At 44.1% G+C, this 19,980-nt stretch overlaps 1 protein-coding gene across 1 annotated transcript in view; it reads right to left on the bottom strand.

Moving 5' to 3' along the window:
* ak4 (adenylate kinase 4) overlaps positions 1 to 19,980 on the bottom strand; it is a gene marked incomplete at its 5' end in the record, with an annotated part of 43,571 nt that overhangs the window by 10,855 nt on the left and 12,736 nt on the right. The window contains 1 exon segment of the mRNA XM_041207811.1: positions 14,663 to 14,781. Coding sequence (XP_041063745.1) covers positions 14,663 to 14,781 — 119 coding nt within the window.

Raw genomic sequence — 19,980 nt, 5'->3', positions numbered from 1 at the left:
TCCCCTCCTTCCATGACAACATGCAAAGCGCTGTACAGTTTGGTGATCCTACTTCTGACAGTTTCAGAGTGCAGTGCAACAGGGCTGTGTCCTAGCCCCCACTCTTTTTGGCCTCTCTCCTCCATGTTCCTGACCTTTGCCTTCCCTGCAGGTATGGAAGGAGTTTACTTGCATACTAAGTCAGGCGGCAAACTCTACAATCTATCAAGACTGAAAGCAAAGACAAAAGTCCTGATCAGAGAACTCCACTAAGCTGATGATGCTGCACTAGTTGCCCACACAGCAACGCAGCTACAAAGACTCAAGGGCAGTTTCTCTCACACCTATAACTTGTCCTTCCCGACTATAAGCATCAAGAAAACCAAGGTCATGGGACAAGGTGTTGCATCTCTGCAATTGATCACATTAAATAACACCCTGCTGGAAGTAGTTAGCAAATCCTGCTATCTTGGGCCCACGATGACAACAGACAATCTGTCTCTTGATGGAGAACCTGATGCACAAACATACATAGCAAAGTAGCTGTCACCTTTGGCCGACTCGCGAAACGTACATGAAATAACATCAAACTGACCTTAGGATCAAGCTGATGGGTTATAAGATCTGTGTTCTCAGCACCTTGCTGTATGGCTGTGAAACATGGATGACTTACAACTACAAATAAAAGAAGTTCAACAATTTCCATCTTCACTGTCAGTGGCACATTCTGGGTATATCCTGGCAGGATAAAATCAAAAATGCAGCAATTCTCCCAAAGGCAGATCTCCAAAATTTGTAAGCGCTCATCAAACAGGTGGCTTTATTGACTTGGACACATGAGCAGGATGGAAGACAGTCACATACCTGAGGACTTTATTGGTGAAGTAGCTGCAACCAGACAACCAGTAGGGCACCCAAAACACACCACTTCAAGGATGCTTGCAAGCCTGACGTGAAGGTCCTAGACATCTATTATCACACCTGGGAGTTGCTAGTTAACAGCAGAGGAAAACGGCAAAACACTTCCTGTGGGCTGGTGTGCACACCATCATGACCAGTGACTTAGCAACAGGTACCTATGCCAAAAACATAACCGAGAACACTTGATAACTTCATGTGTGGCATTTGTGGCAGAACCTGCCTCTCGAGGGTTGGTCTCTTCAGCCGTCAGCAAACATATGCCACATGAAGACAGCCCATGTGAAATGGATTGTTTGCTGTGTTCATAACCTGTCGTAGAAGGAAGGATGTTGACGACCAGGCCAATATTTATATCTCAATCAACATCACAGATTAACCGGCCATTATCACATTGCTGTTTGTAGGAGCATGCTATGTGCAAATTGAGTGTTGTGTTTCCTAAATTACAATAGTGACTTTTTCCATGTCATGTAAAGCCCTTTGTGTGACATCCCGTGGTTGATTGGTGCTATATTAATTTTTTTAACTCCTTTTGTATTTGCATCCCTCTTCGGTGTCGGTGTACCCCATTTCCACAGCCCCTTCCCCATACACTCCATGCCTCTGACTTATGCCCCTTGTGCATCAGCCCAGCTCTTATCCTACCATTTGTGGCAGAGTCTCAGCAGGATAAGTCCTACACTCCTGAATTCCCTTCCTAAACTTCTACATTTTACTCTCATTTTAGAAGGGTTTTCAAAGATTTTTTTTAAAACCATCTCTGACAAAATCTTATTCCTTGTTGTTTGACATTCATGTTTTCTTTACATCTCTGAAGTGCCCTGGGACATTTTTCTATGTAAAAGACACCAACTTTATGCAAGTTATTGTTGTTTGGTGTTAGCAGGTGCCTAACTGGTATAGGTAAGTCACACCTGAAGTTTGAACTGACCTGATGGGAGGTAAGTAGAGATTTGTCAGATTTCAGAGGAATTGGACAGAAAATCATGGGCAGCAGGCCTGCTATTTTTCAACATGCACAGGATATGGGCAAGTTAGCATACATTCATAAACATTGGCCCTCTGTTGTATGGCAGGGAAGATTGTTACAACAGAAAACATGGGATTTCACACAGAATGCCACTGAAAATAGTTAGGCATAATCAAAGAACCAAACGAGGAAACCATAAAGAAAATTAAAACATTCCATTTTCAAATGCAGAACAAAATCGCATTATTACCTTTAGTTGATACAGAACTGGACATACAACTGGGACATCAGGGTGGCATGACTGCATATTATGCCAAAAACTGTGAAACTACAGTCAGAATACTATCTTGCATCATCTGGGTTTTGCATTGATTAAAGTTTAACTGCAATCTTGAGTAAAGCTGAATGTAAAAATAATTGTACAAAATTGTACTGGTTGATCAAAACTCACTTTTACATATACAAATTTAACTAGCACTTGGATACCCGTGAGCAGAGCTTCATGCGTGAATGGTAGATAAGTATTGGCATGAGCACAACTTTACATGATGATTATGTTTTAAATTGTCTTTTTAACTCCAACTAAAACAGTTCTAAAAAGGGCATAGTGAACTTTTGGTTAAATCTCAGGTTGGAGAGGTGCCCATGTTACTTCAGGTTGCCATGGGATGAGAGTTGAGAAGGGAGAGGAAGTTAAATAGAAACCCATTGAGGTGTGAGTTGCAGTTTCTACCACTTTGCACAGAAGCTCTTAGAACACTGGAAAAGCTGCTGCTGAGAAGCAAGGAGAAGGGAATTGGAACTCTCCCAGAAACCGATCTTCTCTGTTCTGTACGAAATAATGGGGAGCAAAGTGAAACTCTTCTAAACGGTTTAAGAATTTCTGGAAGCCTGGGTTATCAAGACTGTCATGTCCAGAGGGAAAGAAGATTGTTTGAGATTTTCCTTGCTGTTGATAATCCTATCTGTCAAACTCAGTGGGAGTGGGATGTTTGGTGACCTGGATGATAAAAGCAAAATACTGCAGACTCTGGAAATCTGAAACATAATGCTGGAAAAACTCAGCAGGTCTGACAGCATCTGTGGAGAGAGAAAAACAAAGTTAATGTTTCGAGTCCATATGACTTGAAGGATCATACGGATTCAAAACATTAACTTTGTTTTTCTCTCTCCACAGATGCTGTTGGACATGGTGACTTGGCATGGTGAGCAGTGTTTGGAGCTCAGCTGGCGACCTGGGAGAAGATTTTGGGCTGCCCTTTGATACTATGTGTATAGCCAAGGCATGGTGCGAAGTTAAAGAGAGTTACCTTTGTTTATAATTCATGCCTATTAGTTAATATTTGAATTATGTTGATTTTAGTTTGTTTTTTGCTGTAAAAGTCTTTTTTTAATGAAATATTGTCCATCGGTTTATTTCCGTTGATCATTTGGGAAATTCATCTTTTTAAAAATCTGTTTCCATGGGAATGGGAACAGAATGTATTATCCTCTATCCCTGTGAGTGCCAGTGTTATAACTGATCTCAGACCTATACCTATTATGTGGAAATGTATTAGAATTGCACCACCAAAATCCTTCTGGCACCGGTCCAAAAAATTATATTAATCAACACCTTGTCCACATGCTGGTCTCAGAATCAGCCCAAAAATGGATTTTGCAACCCTCACATCGGTTTACAAAACATGCGATATTCTTTTTAGTTCGCTATTAACATAAATAATTGTTACTTTTACAGTTTTCCCTTTGGTGAATTTTGCATTTCTCAAGGTGAGTGAAGAATGTTGGATGCCACGATTGGAGCATAATCTTATCTCAAAACATTAAGAGTTGAATTTTCCCACCTTAGATTTTTTTTTCTGGGTGGCGGAACCATTTTGGGGTTGCGAGTCAGATGATCAGAGCAGCGGGGTTGCCACTGCTTTACTCAGGAGGCGTCCCATTGAGAAGGCACCTCCAATGGAGGACGGCAGGCAGACCGACAAAATGAGAGATAAAAACAAAAAACAAAAAACAAAAAACTGCGGATGCTGGAAATACAAAACAAAAACAGAATTACCTGCAAAAACTCAGCAGGTCTGGCAGCATAGGCGGAGAAGAAAAGAGTTGATGTTTCAAGTCCTCATAACCCTTCGACAGAACTAGGCGAATCCCAGGAAGGGGTGAAATATAGGCTGGTTTAAGATGGTGGGGGGATGGGGTTGGGTGGGGGGAGAGAAGTGGAGGGGGTGGTGTGGTTGTAGGCAAAAGCAGTGATAGAAGCAGATCATCAAAAGCTGTCACAGACGGCAGAACAAAAGAACACATAGGTGTCAAAGTTGGTGATATTATCTAAACGAATGTGCTAATTAAGAATGGATGGTAGGGCACTCAAGGTATAGCTCTAGTGGGGGTGGGGGCAGCATAAAAGATTTAAAAATATTTTAAAATAATGGAAATAGGTGGGAAGAAGAAAAATCTATATAATTTATTGGAAAAAAACAAAAGGAAGGGGGAAGAAACAGAAAGGGGGTGGGGATGGAGGGGGGAGGTCAAGACCTAAAGATGTTGAATTCAATATTCAGTCCGGAAGGCTCCTCTCATCCATTCTAATCTCTCTCTCGCTGAACTTACTGCACTCCATTCTCTCAGGTCCAACCCTGACATTGTCATCAAACCCGCTGACAAGGGTGGTGCTGTTGTTGTCTGGCGCACTGCCCTCTACCTCACGGAGGCTGAGCGTCAACTCACAGCCACTTCCTCCTACCTCTCCCTGGACCATGACCCCACCACTGAACATCAAGCCATTGTTTCCAGGACTGTCACTGACCTCATCTCCTCTGGGGATCTTCCTCCCACAGCTTCCAACCTGATAGTCGCCCAACCTCGGACGGCCCGCTTCTACCTCCTATCCAAAATCCACAAACAGAACTGTCCCGGTAGACCGATTGTGTCAGCTTGCTCTTGCCCCACAGAACTCATTTCTCGTTATCTTGATTTCCTTCTCTCTCCCCTTGTCCAGCCCCTCCCCACCTACATCCGTGATTCCTCTGACACCTTACGTCACATCAACAATTTCCAGTTCCCTGGCCCCAACCGCTTCTTCTTCAACATGGACGTCCAATCCCTCTACACCTCCATCCCCCAACAGGATGGTCTGAGGGCCCTTAGCTTCTTCCTCGAACAGAGGCCCGAACAATTCCCATCCACCACTACTCTCCTCCGTCTGGCTGAACTTGTTCTCACACTGAACAATTTCTCCTTCAACTCCTCTCACTTCCTCCAAATAAAAGGTGTGGCTATGGGTACCCGCATGGGCCCCAGCTATGCCTGTCTCTTTATGGGGTATGTGGAACATTCCTTGTTCCAGTCCTACACCGGCCCCCTTCCACAACTCTTTCTCCGGTACATCGATGATTACTTCGGTGCTGCTTCGTGCTCTCGTCAGGCCTTGGAAAAATGTATTAATTTTGCTTCCAATTTCCACCCCTCCATCATTTTCACGTGGTCCATCTCTGACACTTCCCTTCCCTTCCTTGACCTCGCTGTCTCAATCTCTGGTGATAGACTGTCCACCAATATCCATTACAAGCCTACCGACTCCCACAGCTACCTTGACTACAGTTCCTCACACCCCGCTTCCATTCTCTCAGTTCCTTCACCTCCATCGCATCTGTTCCGATGATGCTACCTTCAAAAACAGTTCCTCTGACATGTCCTCCTTCTTCCTTAACCGAGGTTTTCCACCCACGGTCGTTGACAGGGCCCTCAACCGTGTCTGGCCCATCTCCCGCGCATCCGCCCTCAAGCCTTCTCCTCCCTCCCAGAAACATGATAGAGTCCCCCTTGTCCTCACTTATCACCCCACCAGCCTCTGCATTCAAAGGATCATCCTCCGCCATTTCCGCCAACTCCAGCATGATGCCACTACCAAACATATCTTCCCTTCACCCCCAATGTCAGCATTCCATAGGGATTGTTACCTCCGGGACACCCTGGTCCACTCCTCCATCACCTCCTACTCCCCAACCCCCACCTGTGGCACCACCTCATGCCCACGCAAAAGATGTAACACCTGCCCCTTCACTTCCACTCTCCTCACCGTCCAAGGGCCCTAACACTCCTTTCAAGTGAAGCAACATTTCACTTGCATTTCCCCCAACTTAGTCTACTGCATTCGTTGCTCCCAATGCGGTCTCCTCTACATTGGAGAGACAAAACGGAAACTGGGCGACCGCTTTGCAGAACACCTGCGGTCTGTCCGCAAGAATGACCCAAACCTCCCTGTCGCTTCCCATTTCAACACTCCACCCTGCTCTCTTGCCCACATGTCTGTCCTTGGCTTGTTGCATTGTTCCAGTGAAGCCCAACGCAAACTGGAGGAACAACACCTCATCTTCCGACTAGGCACTTTACAGCCTTCTGGACTGAATATTGAGTTCAACAACTTTAGGTCTTGACCTCCCTCCTCCATCCCCACCCACTTTCTGTTTCTTCCCCCTTCCTTTTGTTTTTTTCCAATAAATTATATAGATTTTTCTTCTTCCCACCTATTTCCATTATTTTAAAATATTTTTAAATCTTTTATGCTCCCCCCACACCCACTAGAGCTATACCTTGAGTGCCCTACCATCCATTCTTAATTAGCACATTCGTTTAGATAATATCACCAACTTCGACACCTATGTGTTCTTTTGTTCTGCCGTCTGTGACATCTTTTGATGATCTGCTTCTATCACTGCTTTTGCCTACAACCACACCACCCCCTCCACTTCTCTCCCCCCACCCAACCCCATCCCCCCACCACCTTAAACCAGCTTATATTTCACCCCTTCCTGGGATTCGCCTAGTTCTGTCGAAGGGTCATGAGGACTCGAAACGTCAACTCTTTTCTTCTCTGCTGATGCTGCCAGACCTGCTGAGTTTTTCTAGGTAATTCTGTTTTTGTTTCGACAAAATGAGAGGGTGGTTCTGCCGCACGGCTGCAAGGGCAGCTGGCAGGCTCCGCTGTGTCTGCAGTGAGAACATTACTGAGGCCAATGGGGCGAGGGAGAACCAGGTGAAACCGGGGCGTGAAATAGCTGGAGGAAAAGGCAGTTTAATGTTGCCAGACCTGCTGAGTTTTTCCAGGTAATTCTGTCTTTGTTGTGGAGGAAAAGGCAGCCGCTTGTTCTTCCCCAGCACGACCCGTGACATCAGCCTCCCAAAATAACTCTGTTTGTTGATGATCTCCACCTTGCCGGTGTGCCCTGTGCCCTTGTGTTCAGGACTTTCCGGCCTCCCACTGCGCACTCGCCTCCTCGGAGGTGGATGAGCTGCAGACACTGCGGGGATTCCATCTGCCGCCAGTAAAATTCCATTACCCTCCAAGAATGCCTGCTCCCTTCCTTCATTCATAACCTGTGTGGCAGCAATGGAGGTTATCATCGGCACACAAGCTGCCTCCAGGAAAAGCAGGAGGAGGCGGGAACATGTTGGTATTCCTGTCCGACATTTATTTTAAAAAAATCCTCTCCTCCAAACCTGCCTCCAAGGGCCGGTAACAATATCAACCACTCTAAGCTGAGGTAAAGCCTAGTTTAGACACTGAATAAAGCTCCCTCTATTCTGAGCCAACAATCCATCTCGTCCCTGACACCTGATGCTAGTGTAGCATTGAGCATTTTTACATTTTTCATACCAAATATCCCGTGACAGTTCTAGAAAAATTGCTCTAACCTGTTTGAGTAATATCTTTTTATTTTTGAATTTGGATGAATAATGTCAATGTACATAGCACCTGCCAAAATTCTTCCCCTTCAAAGTAAATTTGGGATTAGCCCCAGCAACAATGTTCCACTTGAGTATTTAATCATTGGTGTCATTGCATCCATTTCTTCCTCCCCGTGTCCCTCTTTGTTTAAATTAAATCTCATCGCATTGTGTGAGAATCTTTTTTCATTTTTTCCCAGGACATGAAAACATTTCTTGGTGTTATTTCTCTCCTGCCATCTACAGGTTGTTAAAACCTAAGATAATCAACTAATTATGCCATTTTGACAATGCTTCTTCCCTTCTGTTTAATCTTAGTGATATCCTGGATTTGGATTTCACAATTTCATAAAAGAGCCTCCAGTTCCATTCTTAACCAGATGTGTGTGCAGTTCTTTGTAAAGGAAATTAATTATCTTAACTCCTTTCGATGGCAATATACATCACATATCTACCTGGTGGGAAAGAGTTTCTCTGCTCCTGCTTTTGAGTCTGAAGATTGTTGGTTCAAGCTCACTCTAGGGATTTGAGCATATAATTTAGATCTGAGGGAATATTGCCAGAAAGGTCTTAAAATGAGGAATTGTGCTGAAGGCCTATTGTCCTCAAGGTGGGGCCTTGTTTCAAAGAGGGAGCATTCTACTCAATATCCTGGCCACATACATCAATAAAACAAATGATCTCTTCTTTATCTCATTGCTGTTTTTATGAAAATTGGTTGCTTTCTTTCACATGGAGTGTCATGTTAGGACAGCACCTGCCAGTTTTATACTCCACAGCAGTGGAAATTGGTCTAGATCCATATTTGGGTGCATAACCAATGGTGTGCAGACAGTGAGTGCCCCAACAAGACCCGAGGCCCTCAGACCCTATTTCAATAAGTTGAAAAATTTACCAATATTTTTTGAACTTCCGGAAACAATTCACTTTGATCCAACAATCAATTTGGGGTTTCTTGCCTCACCAGCAGTAGCCCTTAGCTTAGTACAGAGGGAAAAACAGAAAAAAACACTTAAGCGGGCTGATTGAGGCTGTGGTCTTAGAGTGGTATGGAGCTGGGAGGAACACGCCTGCTCTTGGCTCCAGATCAATGTTTTTTATAAATATCTTTCTGGTGCATGGCAGCTACATGCTAAGATACATCCATGCTAGAACTGGCTCTGCTCAGTGCTAGCCTAATTTCTCAGAGGGATCAAAGGAAAGTTAGTCTCATCAGCATATGAAAGGGGCCTAATGTAGATTGGAAGATAAAAAATGTAACTCCACTTTTCAAAAAGGGAAGGAGACAGAGAAAGCAGGAAACAACGGGCCAGTTAGCTTAACATCTGTCATAGGGAAAATGTTAGAAGCTATTATTAAAGAAGCTATAGGAGAGCACTTGGATACGTTCAAGGTAATCAGGCAGAGTCAACACGGCTTTGTGAAAGGGAAATCATGTTTAACGAAGTTATTGGAGTTCTTTGAGGAAGTAACATGTGTTGTGGATAAAAGGGAACTGGGAGATGTACTATACTTAGGTTTCTAGAAGGCATTTCATAAAGTGCCAAATCAAAGGTTATTGTGGAAAATAAAAACTCATGGTATAGGGGGTAACATATTGGTGTGGATAGAAGATTGGCTGGCTAACAGGAAGGAGAGACTAGGGATAAATGGGTCTTTTTCAGGTTGGCAAGATGTAAGGAGTGATATGCCACAGGGATCAGTGCTGGGACTTCAACTGTTTACAATTTATATAAATGACTTGGATGAAGGGATGGATGGGATGGTTGTCAAATTTTCTGATGACACAAAGCTAGGTAGAAAAGTAAGTTGTGAAGAGGACATCATGAGGCTACAAAAGATAGGTTAAGTGGGTGGGCAAAGACCTGGCAAATGGAGAATAAAGTGGGCAAATGTGAAATTGTCCATTTTGGTAGGAAGAATAAAAGAGAAGCATATAATCTAAATGGTGAGAGATTGCAGAGCTCTGAGATGCAGAGAGCCCTGGGTGTCTTAGCGCATGAATCACAAAAGTCTAGTATGCAGGACAGCAAGTATTTAGGAAAGTTAATAGAATGTTATCATTTATTGTGAGGGAAATTGAATACAAAAGTAAGGAGGTTATGCTTCAGTTATACAGAGAACTAGTGACACCACATCTGGAGTGCTGTGTACAGTATTGGCCACCTTATTTGAGGAAGGATGTAAATGCTTTGGAAGCAGTTCAGTGAAGGTTTACCAGACTAATACCTGGAATGGGCAGGTTGTCTTATGAGGAAAGGTTTGTATCCGCTTGGGTTTAGGAGAGTAAGAGGAATTTTTGAAACATATAAGCTCCTGAAGGGTCTTGAAAGGGTGGATGTGGAGAAGATGCTGCCTCTTGTGGGACAAGCTAGAACTAGGGGTCACTGTTTAAAAATAAGGGGTCGCCCATTTAAAACAGTGATGAGATGAAATTTTTTCTGAGGGTCGTGTGTCTTTGGAACTCTCTTTCTGAAAAGGTGGTGGAAGAGAGTCTTTGAATATTTTTAAGGCAGGGGTGGATAGATTCTTGGTAAACAAGGGGATGATAGGTTATTGGGGGTATGCAGGATGCAGATTTGAGGTTACTATCAGATCAGCCATGATCTTATTAAATGGTGTAGCAGGCTCAAGAGGCCTAATGGCCTACTCCTGCTCCTTATTCGTATGATTTAGACAGCTGCCATGGCCACCTGAAAATCATCTGAGTCCAGTACAGTGTCTGATTTTATCAGGTGTCCTAAGGCCACAGAATACTGTCCTGTAAAATTAGTCACTTCTGTAATTTTCCATCTTGAAAATGAATGCAAGAAGGACCAATTTCTTTCCCATATTATGCAATTCTAGATTCACAATTTAAACTGCATCCAAGAAAGTGCCTGGTTACTAATTCTAAAACGTAGAGATCTCTTGTGGAATGTCACTGCAGCTGGAGTACTTTACAATGGGCCTGCATTTATTCAGCAAGTTTTCTCTATCTGGCTGGCGATTTCAACTGAAGAATCAAGGCCATTCTTCAGGTCAGTGAAGCGGTGCTAACAGCAGGCTGATATTGGAAGTCACAAAGACACTACACTTCTCATTTTGGACAGAGTCCAGCCCAAGCTGTTTCTTTGTTTAAAACTTTATTCATGTATTCTTTCTCAAAATAATCTCTTTTTTTTAAAGAGATACTTTGTTTCTCCTAAAAAAGGTTCATTGTTTTAGCAGAAAAGCTTTTATACTTGTTAGCTAAATGCAGTGGTGCAGTGATGCAAATTGCAACAAAACATTTGTTACGTTTTTGACTGATTTAAAATGATAGAAAGTGTCGCTGTAAGGAAACAGTTCAAATCAAAAAGTGGCCTGTATACAAACTCCACAGTTGCCCATCATGACTCTTGGCCTTCTGTTCTCCATTGGGAATTTTAATAAGCTACACTCCTGGGTTTCCTAAAAACTCAGTAAATTAATGTAAAGTGTGGCTCTGCACAATACAGATTAGAAAAGACCAGGTTTAATCCCAAATTAGGGCTAAATTGGCTGATGTTCATCAGAGTAGCGGTGGGGGAATGCTACAATTGGCCTCAATGTCCCTAAGCACAGGAGACAAAGTGAAAGCTAAGGATCCTGACTCTGACCATTGGCTGAATAATGAGCTCATGTGGATTTTAAATGCGGATAGGACCTGAATCAGCTGTGACACTCTTGGGTACATTGGTGGTACACAGTCTGGGTTCACAAATAAAGAACAGCCAACTGGACAGTGAAGCAGAGGGAATTGGTACCTGCGGACTGTATCAAGGGAATAGCATTTAAGGCTAAACAAAAACATTTGAGTAGAAATTTACCAGTAGCTAACAGGAGGTAAACAATAACCATGTAATTACATGCATGCAGGTGCCAACTAGAGATGTTAATTTTGTTATCCCTATTTTTTTTTCTACCTGCAGGATTATGGATTGACTACTTACATAAAGGATCATGTTTGCCAATATTACACCTTAACCAAATTAGAGATGTCACCTACCGAAATAATTCTAAATCGATGTTCAAACAAATTGACATGACCACGGATCATAGCCCTGAATTATTTATGGACATATTGAACTTTTTAGTAAGACGTGTTTTTTTTAAAAAGGACATACAAGCAAAAGCTGGCTGAGAATGTAGAGTAACCACTTGCTGGAAAACTCCTTTCTGGATTACTTGACCAACTAGTCCAGGGAAATGAAATGTCACACCTTTTTAAGGCCTACTTCGGACAGAGGCACTTCAAAGGAAAAGATGCAATGCAAAAATTGAACTGTAATCTCCTGTGGTTGCGGAGATAATGAATGCTGATTACCATCTTAGCAGAAGCCACCTCCTATTGAGTTATATCCCAGACTGTGGACATGATCTAAGTTGAAAGAAAGCAGTTTCTGGGCAAAAGATATGTTTGTTTTTTCCCTTCCAGGAATACATAAGAAAAGGAGTTAAAAAGCCAAATGCAACCCTGGTCTGTGTGTTTTAGTTTTTGTGTCCAGGCCTGGTGTGCGAGAGTGTGCTGTGAAGGTCACAGCTGAAGAACATCAACTAGACATCCTTGCGCTTGCAGGTAAAACAGTTCTCTCTGATTGCTGGAGGAAAGTCACAAGTCAGCAAAGCAACAGTCAAAAAGGAAATGAAACAAATCCTTTCAGCTAACCTGCAGAACCGAAAATCTCCAAACCCACTGCTCAACTGTCAAAGTCAGCTCTACCGGAATCGCCCAACTTAACGGCTGCGACATTTTGCCAACTACCCCTCATGGACATGTCAAAAGACTGATTCATATACCTTTTTAACCTTTATTTCTGGACTCACTTCTCATTTCTAAACTGTGTAAGTGTGTTGCATTTTTATTATTTTTCCTTGCATTTTAGTAACTAATAAACTCACTCTTTTCTTTGATTCAAGAAAGCCTGGTTAAATTGGCTCCTTTTAAAACATAAATACATTTGGACTGGGAAAAGGTATCCATGAGGGAAGGGATCTCTTTTAAATTAACCCTGTTGTGACCAACCGAGGAGGTTGAATAAAGAAGGGGAGCAAGTTCATCCCTCCTCACCCAGGAGGTACTGCTTTGGGGAACCTCGTCCGGCATCAGAACAAATTGAGGGAACCTCACCCGGAGACCAGTCATAACAAATTCTTCTGATTTTTATAAGAACCATGGAAGTTTATATCAATAAAGGGCAGTCTGTCCATTGTGTTTGTGCTAGCTCTTTACACAAGAGCAATCCAAAACTCCTCACACTGTCCCCCTCCATCCCTGTATGTTCCTTTGTTTTAAACATTATCTACCTTGCTTTTAGATGTAACCTAGCTGACTCATTATGATACTGGACTAGCAACCCAGAGGTAACATTTTGAAATTAGTTGTAATAATTTGTGGACTAGTGGCAGGTAAACAGCCCATGGAAGTTCCAGATTGGTTCACTAATAGCCTTCAGGACAAGGAGCCTTAATAAAACTGAAATCAAATGGGCTTAAAGGGAAAACTCTATAGTGACTGGAATCATATCTAACACAAAGGAGGATGGTTCTGCTTGTCAGAGGCCAGTTATTACAGTCATCACTGCAGGAGGTCTTGAAGGAAGTGTTGTCAAGCCAACAAGCTTCATTGATGACTTTCTCTCTGCCAAGGTCAGGAGTCAGACTGTTTTGGCAATTCCAGTGTTCAGCTGCATTCATAAATATTGGCATGAATTACTTCATTATGGGAATCTATAGTAGCACCTGGAGAACATCCAGGCTTGGAATGTGATGGGTAATTATTTGTGCCAGGTAATGGCCATCTTGAATAAGGGAACATCCAGCAACCTCCTGCTTGACCTTCAAATGCACTACCATTGCTAACTTCCCCCATCACCAACATGTTGGGGATCATCACTGACAAAGAACCAAACTTAACCAGGTAAAGCAACACCATGGTTTCAAAAGAAGGGCAGGGACTGGGTATGCTGTGATGAATGGCTTAGCATCTGACCCTTCAAAGCCTCTCCAGCACCTATAAGGTTCAAGTCAGGGATGGGTGCAAACACACAACACTCCAGAAACTCAGGAGGCAGCTTGTTTGATCAATGTATCAATCAATGGGCACAATATCTACCCAAGTCACCACCACTGTGGCTGCAATATGTATGACTTAGCGAAGGTTACTTTGACAGTATCTCCCTTTCCTATGATTACTACCACCTAGAAGGGCAAGAGCAGTGATGTTGTGAGAATTGACTTGGATATAAGTTGCTAATCATTCATGGTTGCTTGGTCAACAACATTGTGAGAACACCATTATCACAAGGACAGTAGTGGATTTTGGAAAAAGGCTTAGAACCCTCACCATTGCAGAGTAATTAGGGTTGGGTAATAAATGCAGTCTAGTCAGCATTGCCCATGTCCTGAAAACAAATCTAAAAACATGCAGTTGTTCCTACCTCACTTATCCCCTTTGGCAAAGAATTCCATACTCCCATGATTCTCCACAGAAAGACATTTTTCTTAACTTTTTTCTTTTTTACTTTCAGGGATAATTTTATATCGATGGGTCCTTGTCACAGACTTTCCAACTGGAGGAAATAATCTTAACTTTTCCATTCTTATCGCTATCTTTCTTAAATCTACCTTCTCTGCTCCAGTGGACACAGCTTCAGTACTGTGTTTGCATAAATTGATGAATTGCAGCTCTTTACCATTTAATGAAAACAAACGGGAGGGCCATTTCAATGATCGATAGAGTCAATTGTTGTCCTTTCGCAGGTTGACACTGACAAATAGCCTTGCATTTAAAAAGGAGAGTGAGCCTAAGGTATAAATAAGAGTGTAAGAATTGTTAAATCATCTCTTTAATTGCTCTAATCAAATCACGATAAATATACAATTCTCATAAACCACTTTGCCTTGCTTCACCCTGTCCAAAACCTCCATTAAACATCCCTCATCGGACACCGTTCTTAAATTCCTCTCAACTTCCTACTCAGTTCTTACCTTGAGCTGTGAAGCACCTTAGGACACTTTGCTACATCAAAGGCTTTATATAGATGGAAATGTATTACTAACTTGTAAAAATCTATAACTGGCTTTATAAAGCCTTTGTGCTGGAGCAGTCTAGATGTAACCACTTCTGGCTTGTTATCGTCACGCTGGATTATAATCTTCACAGTAATGTTGTCAATTCCCTGCAGGGAAAAAATTAAGTTAAATCATAATAAAAAAGTGCTTTTCATGAAAAATCCTTCACAATAACAATGTTAATTCCATTATCTTTGAAATAGGTAACATCATGGTTGAAAGGAGAACAAAAAAAATCACCCCCTATTTCAAGTCTTTATTTATAGCTTTAACGTGGAAGGACAGCAGAACCTCTCATCGCAGGTGTTGCAGTAAATAAGATCAGTTGAATTTCTATTAGTCTTGAGTATTACTTATGTTTCCTTCTTAATTGTGGTTTGGTTAAACATATAATTAACCCAGCTCTTTAAAAGTTTATGCTTGGATCAAGATGTTAAAGATTAATTCTTTATAAAATGATCAATTATAACACAGAGTACTTCCTCGTGCCATTTAATTAATCAATACAACAGAACTTAGATTTGACTTTAGAGTATAAAGAAAGCATTTTCTTTATTGTTAGGGTTATGCTGTATCTTTGTAAACTTAATTCTTATCTGTTGCTTGAGCTTTCCCACACCTGGCAATCTTCACAAGTAAAAGGGCAGGTAGTATGTTGTCTTCCCAGTCCACTTCCCAAGCTCTTCGAAACCTTAATCCAAATACAAGCACTCCAATTAGAGAAGGAGATACCTGGCAGTGGCAGTTATCAGTCAATCAGGTGAAAATAGCTGGTTGAATAGGTATTAATTACTGTAGCAGGAAGCTAAGCTAGCCAGCGACTTTTTCAGAGGCTCTATAGAAGCAGGCAGATTTTTCAAATGACACAGAGTAAGGGGACCCGGGAAGGAACTACACCTGACTGAGACTTAGACCAAGGGTGAAATTTTCCAAGCCCACTGGTGATGAGTGTGATCAGTGGTGTGTGAGGAAAATATATCCGGACCCACTTCACAATGGAATGAAGGCAGGTTGCGATCTTCTGCTCAGCGCACTGATGGCAGGCTGCATTTCCCACCATTGGTCGGCAGGGAGCTAATTGTAATACATCTGCATATACTTAAAAGGCCACCCTGCCAGGCTCTAGGAACCCCACTGTGTCGTCTGTCCATGTCGGTGTGCTTTCCCATTGACGTCATTCACAACAGCACACAGGCAACGTGCATTTGGCAGCCTTCACTTTGGGGGAACTGAGGTGAGTGAGCAACAGCGTTCACCACAGCTCGCCCATTGTTTGCAGGCCTCAGGGCACTGGGGGTTAGGGGAAACTGATAGGAGGCAACTGTTGGTGGGGGGGTACAAGGAGGGGGTGTCCAGGGGCAAATGCTGGCCAGCCTCAGAGGCGACTGCTGAATGGTGGGGGGGGGGCAGTCAAGTGCTAACCTGGCGCTGCAACCCACGCACAGGCAATCAAGGTGGGGGGCAGGGTAAGCGAGGGAAATGGCCATGCATTAGAGACACCTGTATAAACTGACCATGTTTCTGCAACTAAGACAGATCAGGCGCAGCCACAGTGATATGTTTGAGGTCAGGCTCCTGGCCTGCCCGACCATGCAAGCATCGCAGAGGCACCAAAGAGTCACCAAGCGCTCCATACCCTAACTCCCCACCCCTCTGGCACAGACTTTGGGTCCGCCACCACTTCATTGGACCGTGGAGCAGTTGGACTGTACACATTGTATAATCTCCTTGCCAATGCTGACCATGTAGTAGTCACTACTGGAGGCACTCACAGCCCCTTGCAATGTCATCATCCTGGTTTGGACCAGTGTCCCCCATTTGCAGGTTGACAGGGCAACCATGCAGCTCACTCATCGCTGGCCATCCCAGGGGCAATGAGCACTCTCTGGGAAGCAGTAAGGGGCAGTCACACAGGGCCAGGAAAGGTGCTAAGTACAGCCATGATAACCATGTCTCTCTCTCTTTCATGCTGCAGGAGGAACACATCAGGAGCATGGATCCTGGTGACCTAGCTGTATGCCTGTTGGCCAAAGAGACTGTAGAAGCAGGAGGAGAGATCGACTGAGGTTCCTGGCTGTGCAAAGGGAGGAGCAGCAACCTCATGAAGAAATACATCCCTCGATATCCAGGGTTCCCTGGATTTGTTGGTCTCATCCTTTGTCTTTATTGGGATATGTTGGCCCTGTACCCTCCCTATTTCCTTCTTGAATGAGTCCCACTGGTCTGACAAAGATTTACCAAAAGTAGCTGCTCCCAGTCCACTCTGGCCAAATCATAGCTGATCTTATTAAAATCAGCCTTCCCCATTGGGAAAACAGCGGAAGGCCTAGAGGAGTACAGAATGTATAGGGGGGAGCTTGAAAAGGAAATTAAGAGAGCAAAAAAGGGGCATGAAAAAGCATTGGCGGGTAAAATAAAGGAAAATCCAAAGTTATTTTTCAAGTACATTAAGAGTAAGAGGATAACTAGGGTAAGAGTAGGGCCCATTAAGGAGCATTGTGGTAACTTGCGTGTGGAGCCAAAGGATGTAGGTAAGGTTCTAAATGAATACTTTGTGTTGGTGTTCACAAGTGAGAGGGACGATGTGGGTATAGAAATCAGGCAGAAGGACTGTGATATAATTAAAGAAATTAGCATAGAAAGGGAGGAGGTTCTAAGTGGTCTGGCAGGCTTAAAAGTAGATAAATCTCTAGGCCCGGATGAAATGTATCTCAAGCTGTTGAGTGAGGCAAGGGAGGAGATGGGGCACTGGCAATAATTTTCAATACCTCTCTGGCCACTGGAGAGATGCCAGAGGACTGGACGACAGCCAGTGTGGCACTGTTATTCAAGAAGGGAAGAAGGGATAAACCAGGAAACTACAGGTCAGTCAGTCTAACCTCAGTGGTGGGGAAACTATTGGAAGGAATTCTGAGGGACAGAATTAATCGACACTTGGAGAGGCAGGGATTAATCAAGGACAGTCAACATGGTTTTGTTAAGGGGAGGTCATGTCTGACCAACTTGACTGAATTTTTTGAAGAGGTGACCAGGTGTGTAGATGAGGGCAATGCATTTGACGTAGTCTACTTGGACTTCAGCAAGGCTTTTGATAAGGTCCCGCATGGGAGACTGATAACGAAGGTAAGAGCCCATGGGATCCAAGGCAATTTGGCAAATTGGATCCAGAATTGGCTGAGTGGCAGGAAGCAGAGGGTGATGGTCAAGGGGTGTTTTTATGACTGGATGCCTGTGTCCAGTGGGTTCCACAAGAATCGGTGTTGGGTCCCTTGCTGTTTGTAGTACATATTAATGATTTAGACTTGAATGTAGGAGGGTTGATCAGTAAGTTAGCGGGTGACACAAAAATTGGTGGTGTGGTAAGTAGTGAGGAGGATAGCCTTTGAATTACAAAAGGATATAGACGGGCTGATCAGATGGGCTGATCAGTGGCAAATGGAATTTAATCCATGAGGTGATGCACTTGGAAGGCACGTGAGGAAGGCCCGGGAATACACGATGAATGGTAGGACCCTGGAAAGTACCGAGGATCAGAGGGACCTTGGTGTGCCTGTCCACCGGTACCTTATGATAGCGGGACAGGTAGATAAGGTGGTTAAGAAGACATATGGGATACTTGCCTTTATTAGCCGAGGCATAGAATATAAGAACAGGGAGGTTATGCTGGAACTGTATAAAATGCTGGTTAGGCCACAGCTAGAGTATTGCGTCCAGTTCTGGAATCCGCATTATAGGAAGGATGTGATTGCCCTAGAGAGAGTGCAAAGGAGATTTACCAGGATGTTGCCTGGGCTGGAGAGATTTAGTTTCAAGGAGAGATTGGATAGACTGGGATTATTTTCCTTGGAGCAGAGGAGATTGAGGGGGGGAACATGATTGAGGTGTATAAAATTATGAGGGGCATAGATAGGGTAGACAGGAAGGAACTTTTCCCCTTGGTGGAGGGATCAATAGCCAGGAGGCATAGATTTAAGGTAAGGGGCAGGAGGTTTAGAGGGGATGTGAGGAAGAATTTTTTCACCCTGAGGGTGGTGGGAATCTGGAACTCACTGCCTGAAAGGGTGATAGAGGCAGAAACCCTCTTAGCATTTAAGAAGTATTTGGATGTGCACTTGTGATGTCATAGCATACAAAGCTATGGGCCCAGTGCTGGAAAATAGGATTAGAGTAGATTGGTACTTGTTTGACCAGTGCAGACTCGATGGGCTGAAGAGTCTTTTTCTGTGCTGTAGACTCCTATGACTCTAAGGGGCAGCAGGGGCTCCCGCACACACTGCTCTGGAGTGACAGCAAGCCCTGGCTGGTCAGCGCCGAGCGACACCCAGGGTTGACAGACCGCCTGCCATTCCCGCAGATGACTGAGAACCAGTGTCGCCGACAACGGTGCATGCCTAGGGACCTGGTGGCTCACATCTGCCACCTACTGCAAGACTTGGCACCAAGGGTGCATGGAGGGCATCCACTGCCAATGGCTGTGAAAGTGACCGTGGCGCTCAATTTCTATGCCAGTGGCTCCTTTCAGGGTTCCACAGGCGACGTCTGTGGGATTTCCCAATCCACCACCCACAAATGCATCCTTGAGGTCACAGATGCCATCTTCTCCATGGCACATAACTTTGTGCATTTCGCCTGGGACTGGCACAGCCAGGATGCGAGGGTCATTGGATTCTCCCAGATCTCGGGATTCCTACAGGTGCAGAGTGTGGTTGACTGCACTCATGTGGCGCTCAGGTCTCCGTTGCTACACTCGGTGGACTACATCAACTGCAAGGGTTTCCACTCACTGAATGTGCAGCTGGTGTGCGACCACCAGAAACCCATCCTGCAGGTATATGCACGGTTTCCAGGGAGTGTGCACAACGTCTACATCATTCACAGATCCCCTGCAGTCTTCCAGGGTCCATAGATGCTACAGGTTTGGCTCCTTGCGGACAAGGGCTACCCACAGAGGCCGTTGCTGATGACACCCATGCGGCAGCCTCAGCCTGCAGCAGAGCGACGCTATAATATGGCTCATGCAGCAACTCACAACTTGGTGGAGCAGACCATCGGGATGCTGAAGATGCGGTTCCAGTGGCTGGACCGGTCTGGCGGAACCCTGCAATACAGTCCACAGTGGATGTCACACATCATCATCGTCTGCTGCACACTTTACAACCTGGCGGTGCAATGGGAAGAGGAGCTGGCTGAGGAGGAGATGGAGGAACTGCACATCTCCTCTAATCAGGAGAACACTAATGGCAATGAGGGTGAGGGGGTCCTCAATGGTGACGATAACAGGGATGAGGCTCTCACACTGGTTAGAT

This window comes from Carcharodon carcharias, chromosome 16, assembly GCF_017639515.1.
Source record: "Carcharodon carcharias isolate sCarCar2 chromosome 16, sCarCar2.pri, whole genome shotgun sequence".
Classification (NCBI taxonomy): Eukaryota; Metazoa; Chordata; class Chondrichthyes; order Lamniformes; family Lamnidae; genus Carcharodon; species Carcharodon carcharias.
This window is presented reverse-complemented; position numbering and strand designations above follow the sequence as displayed.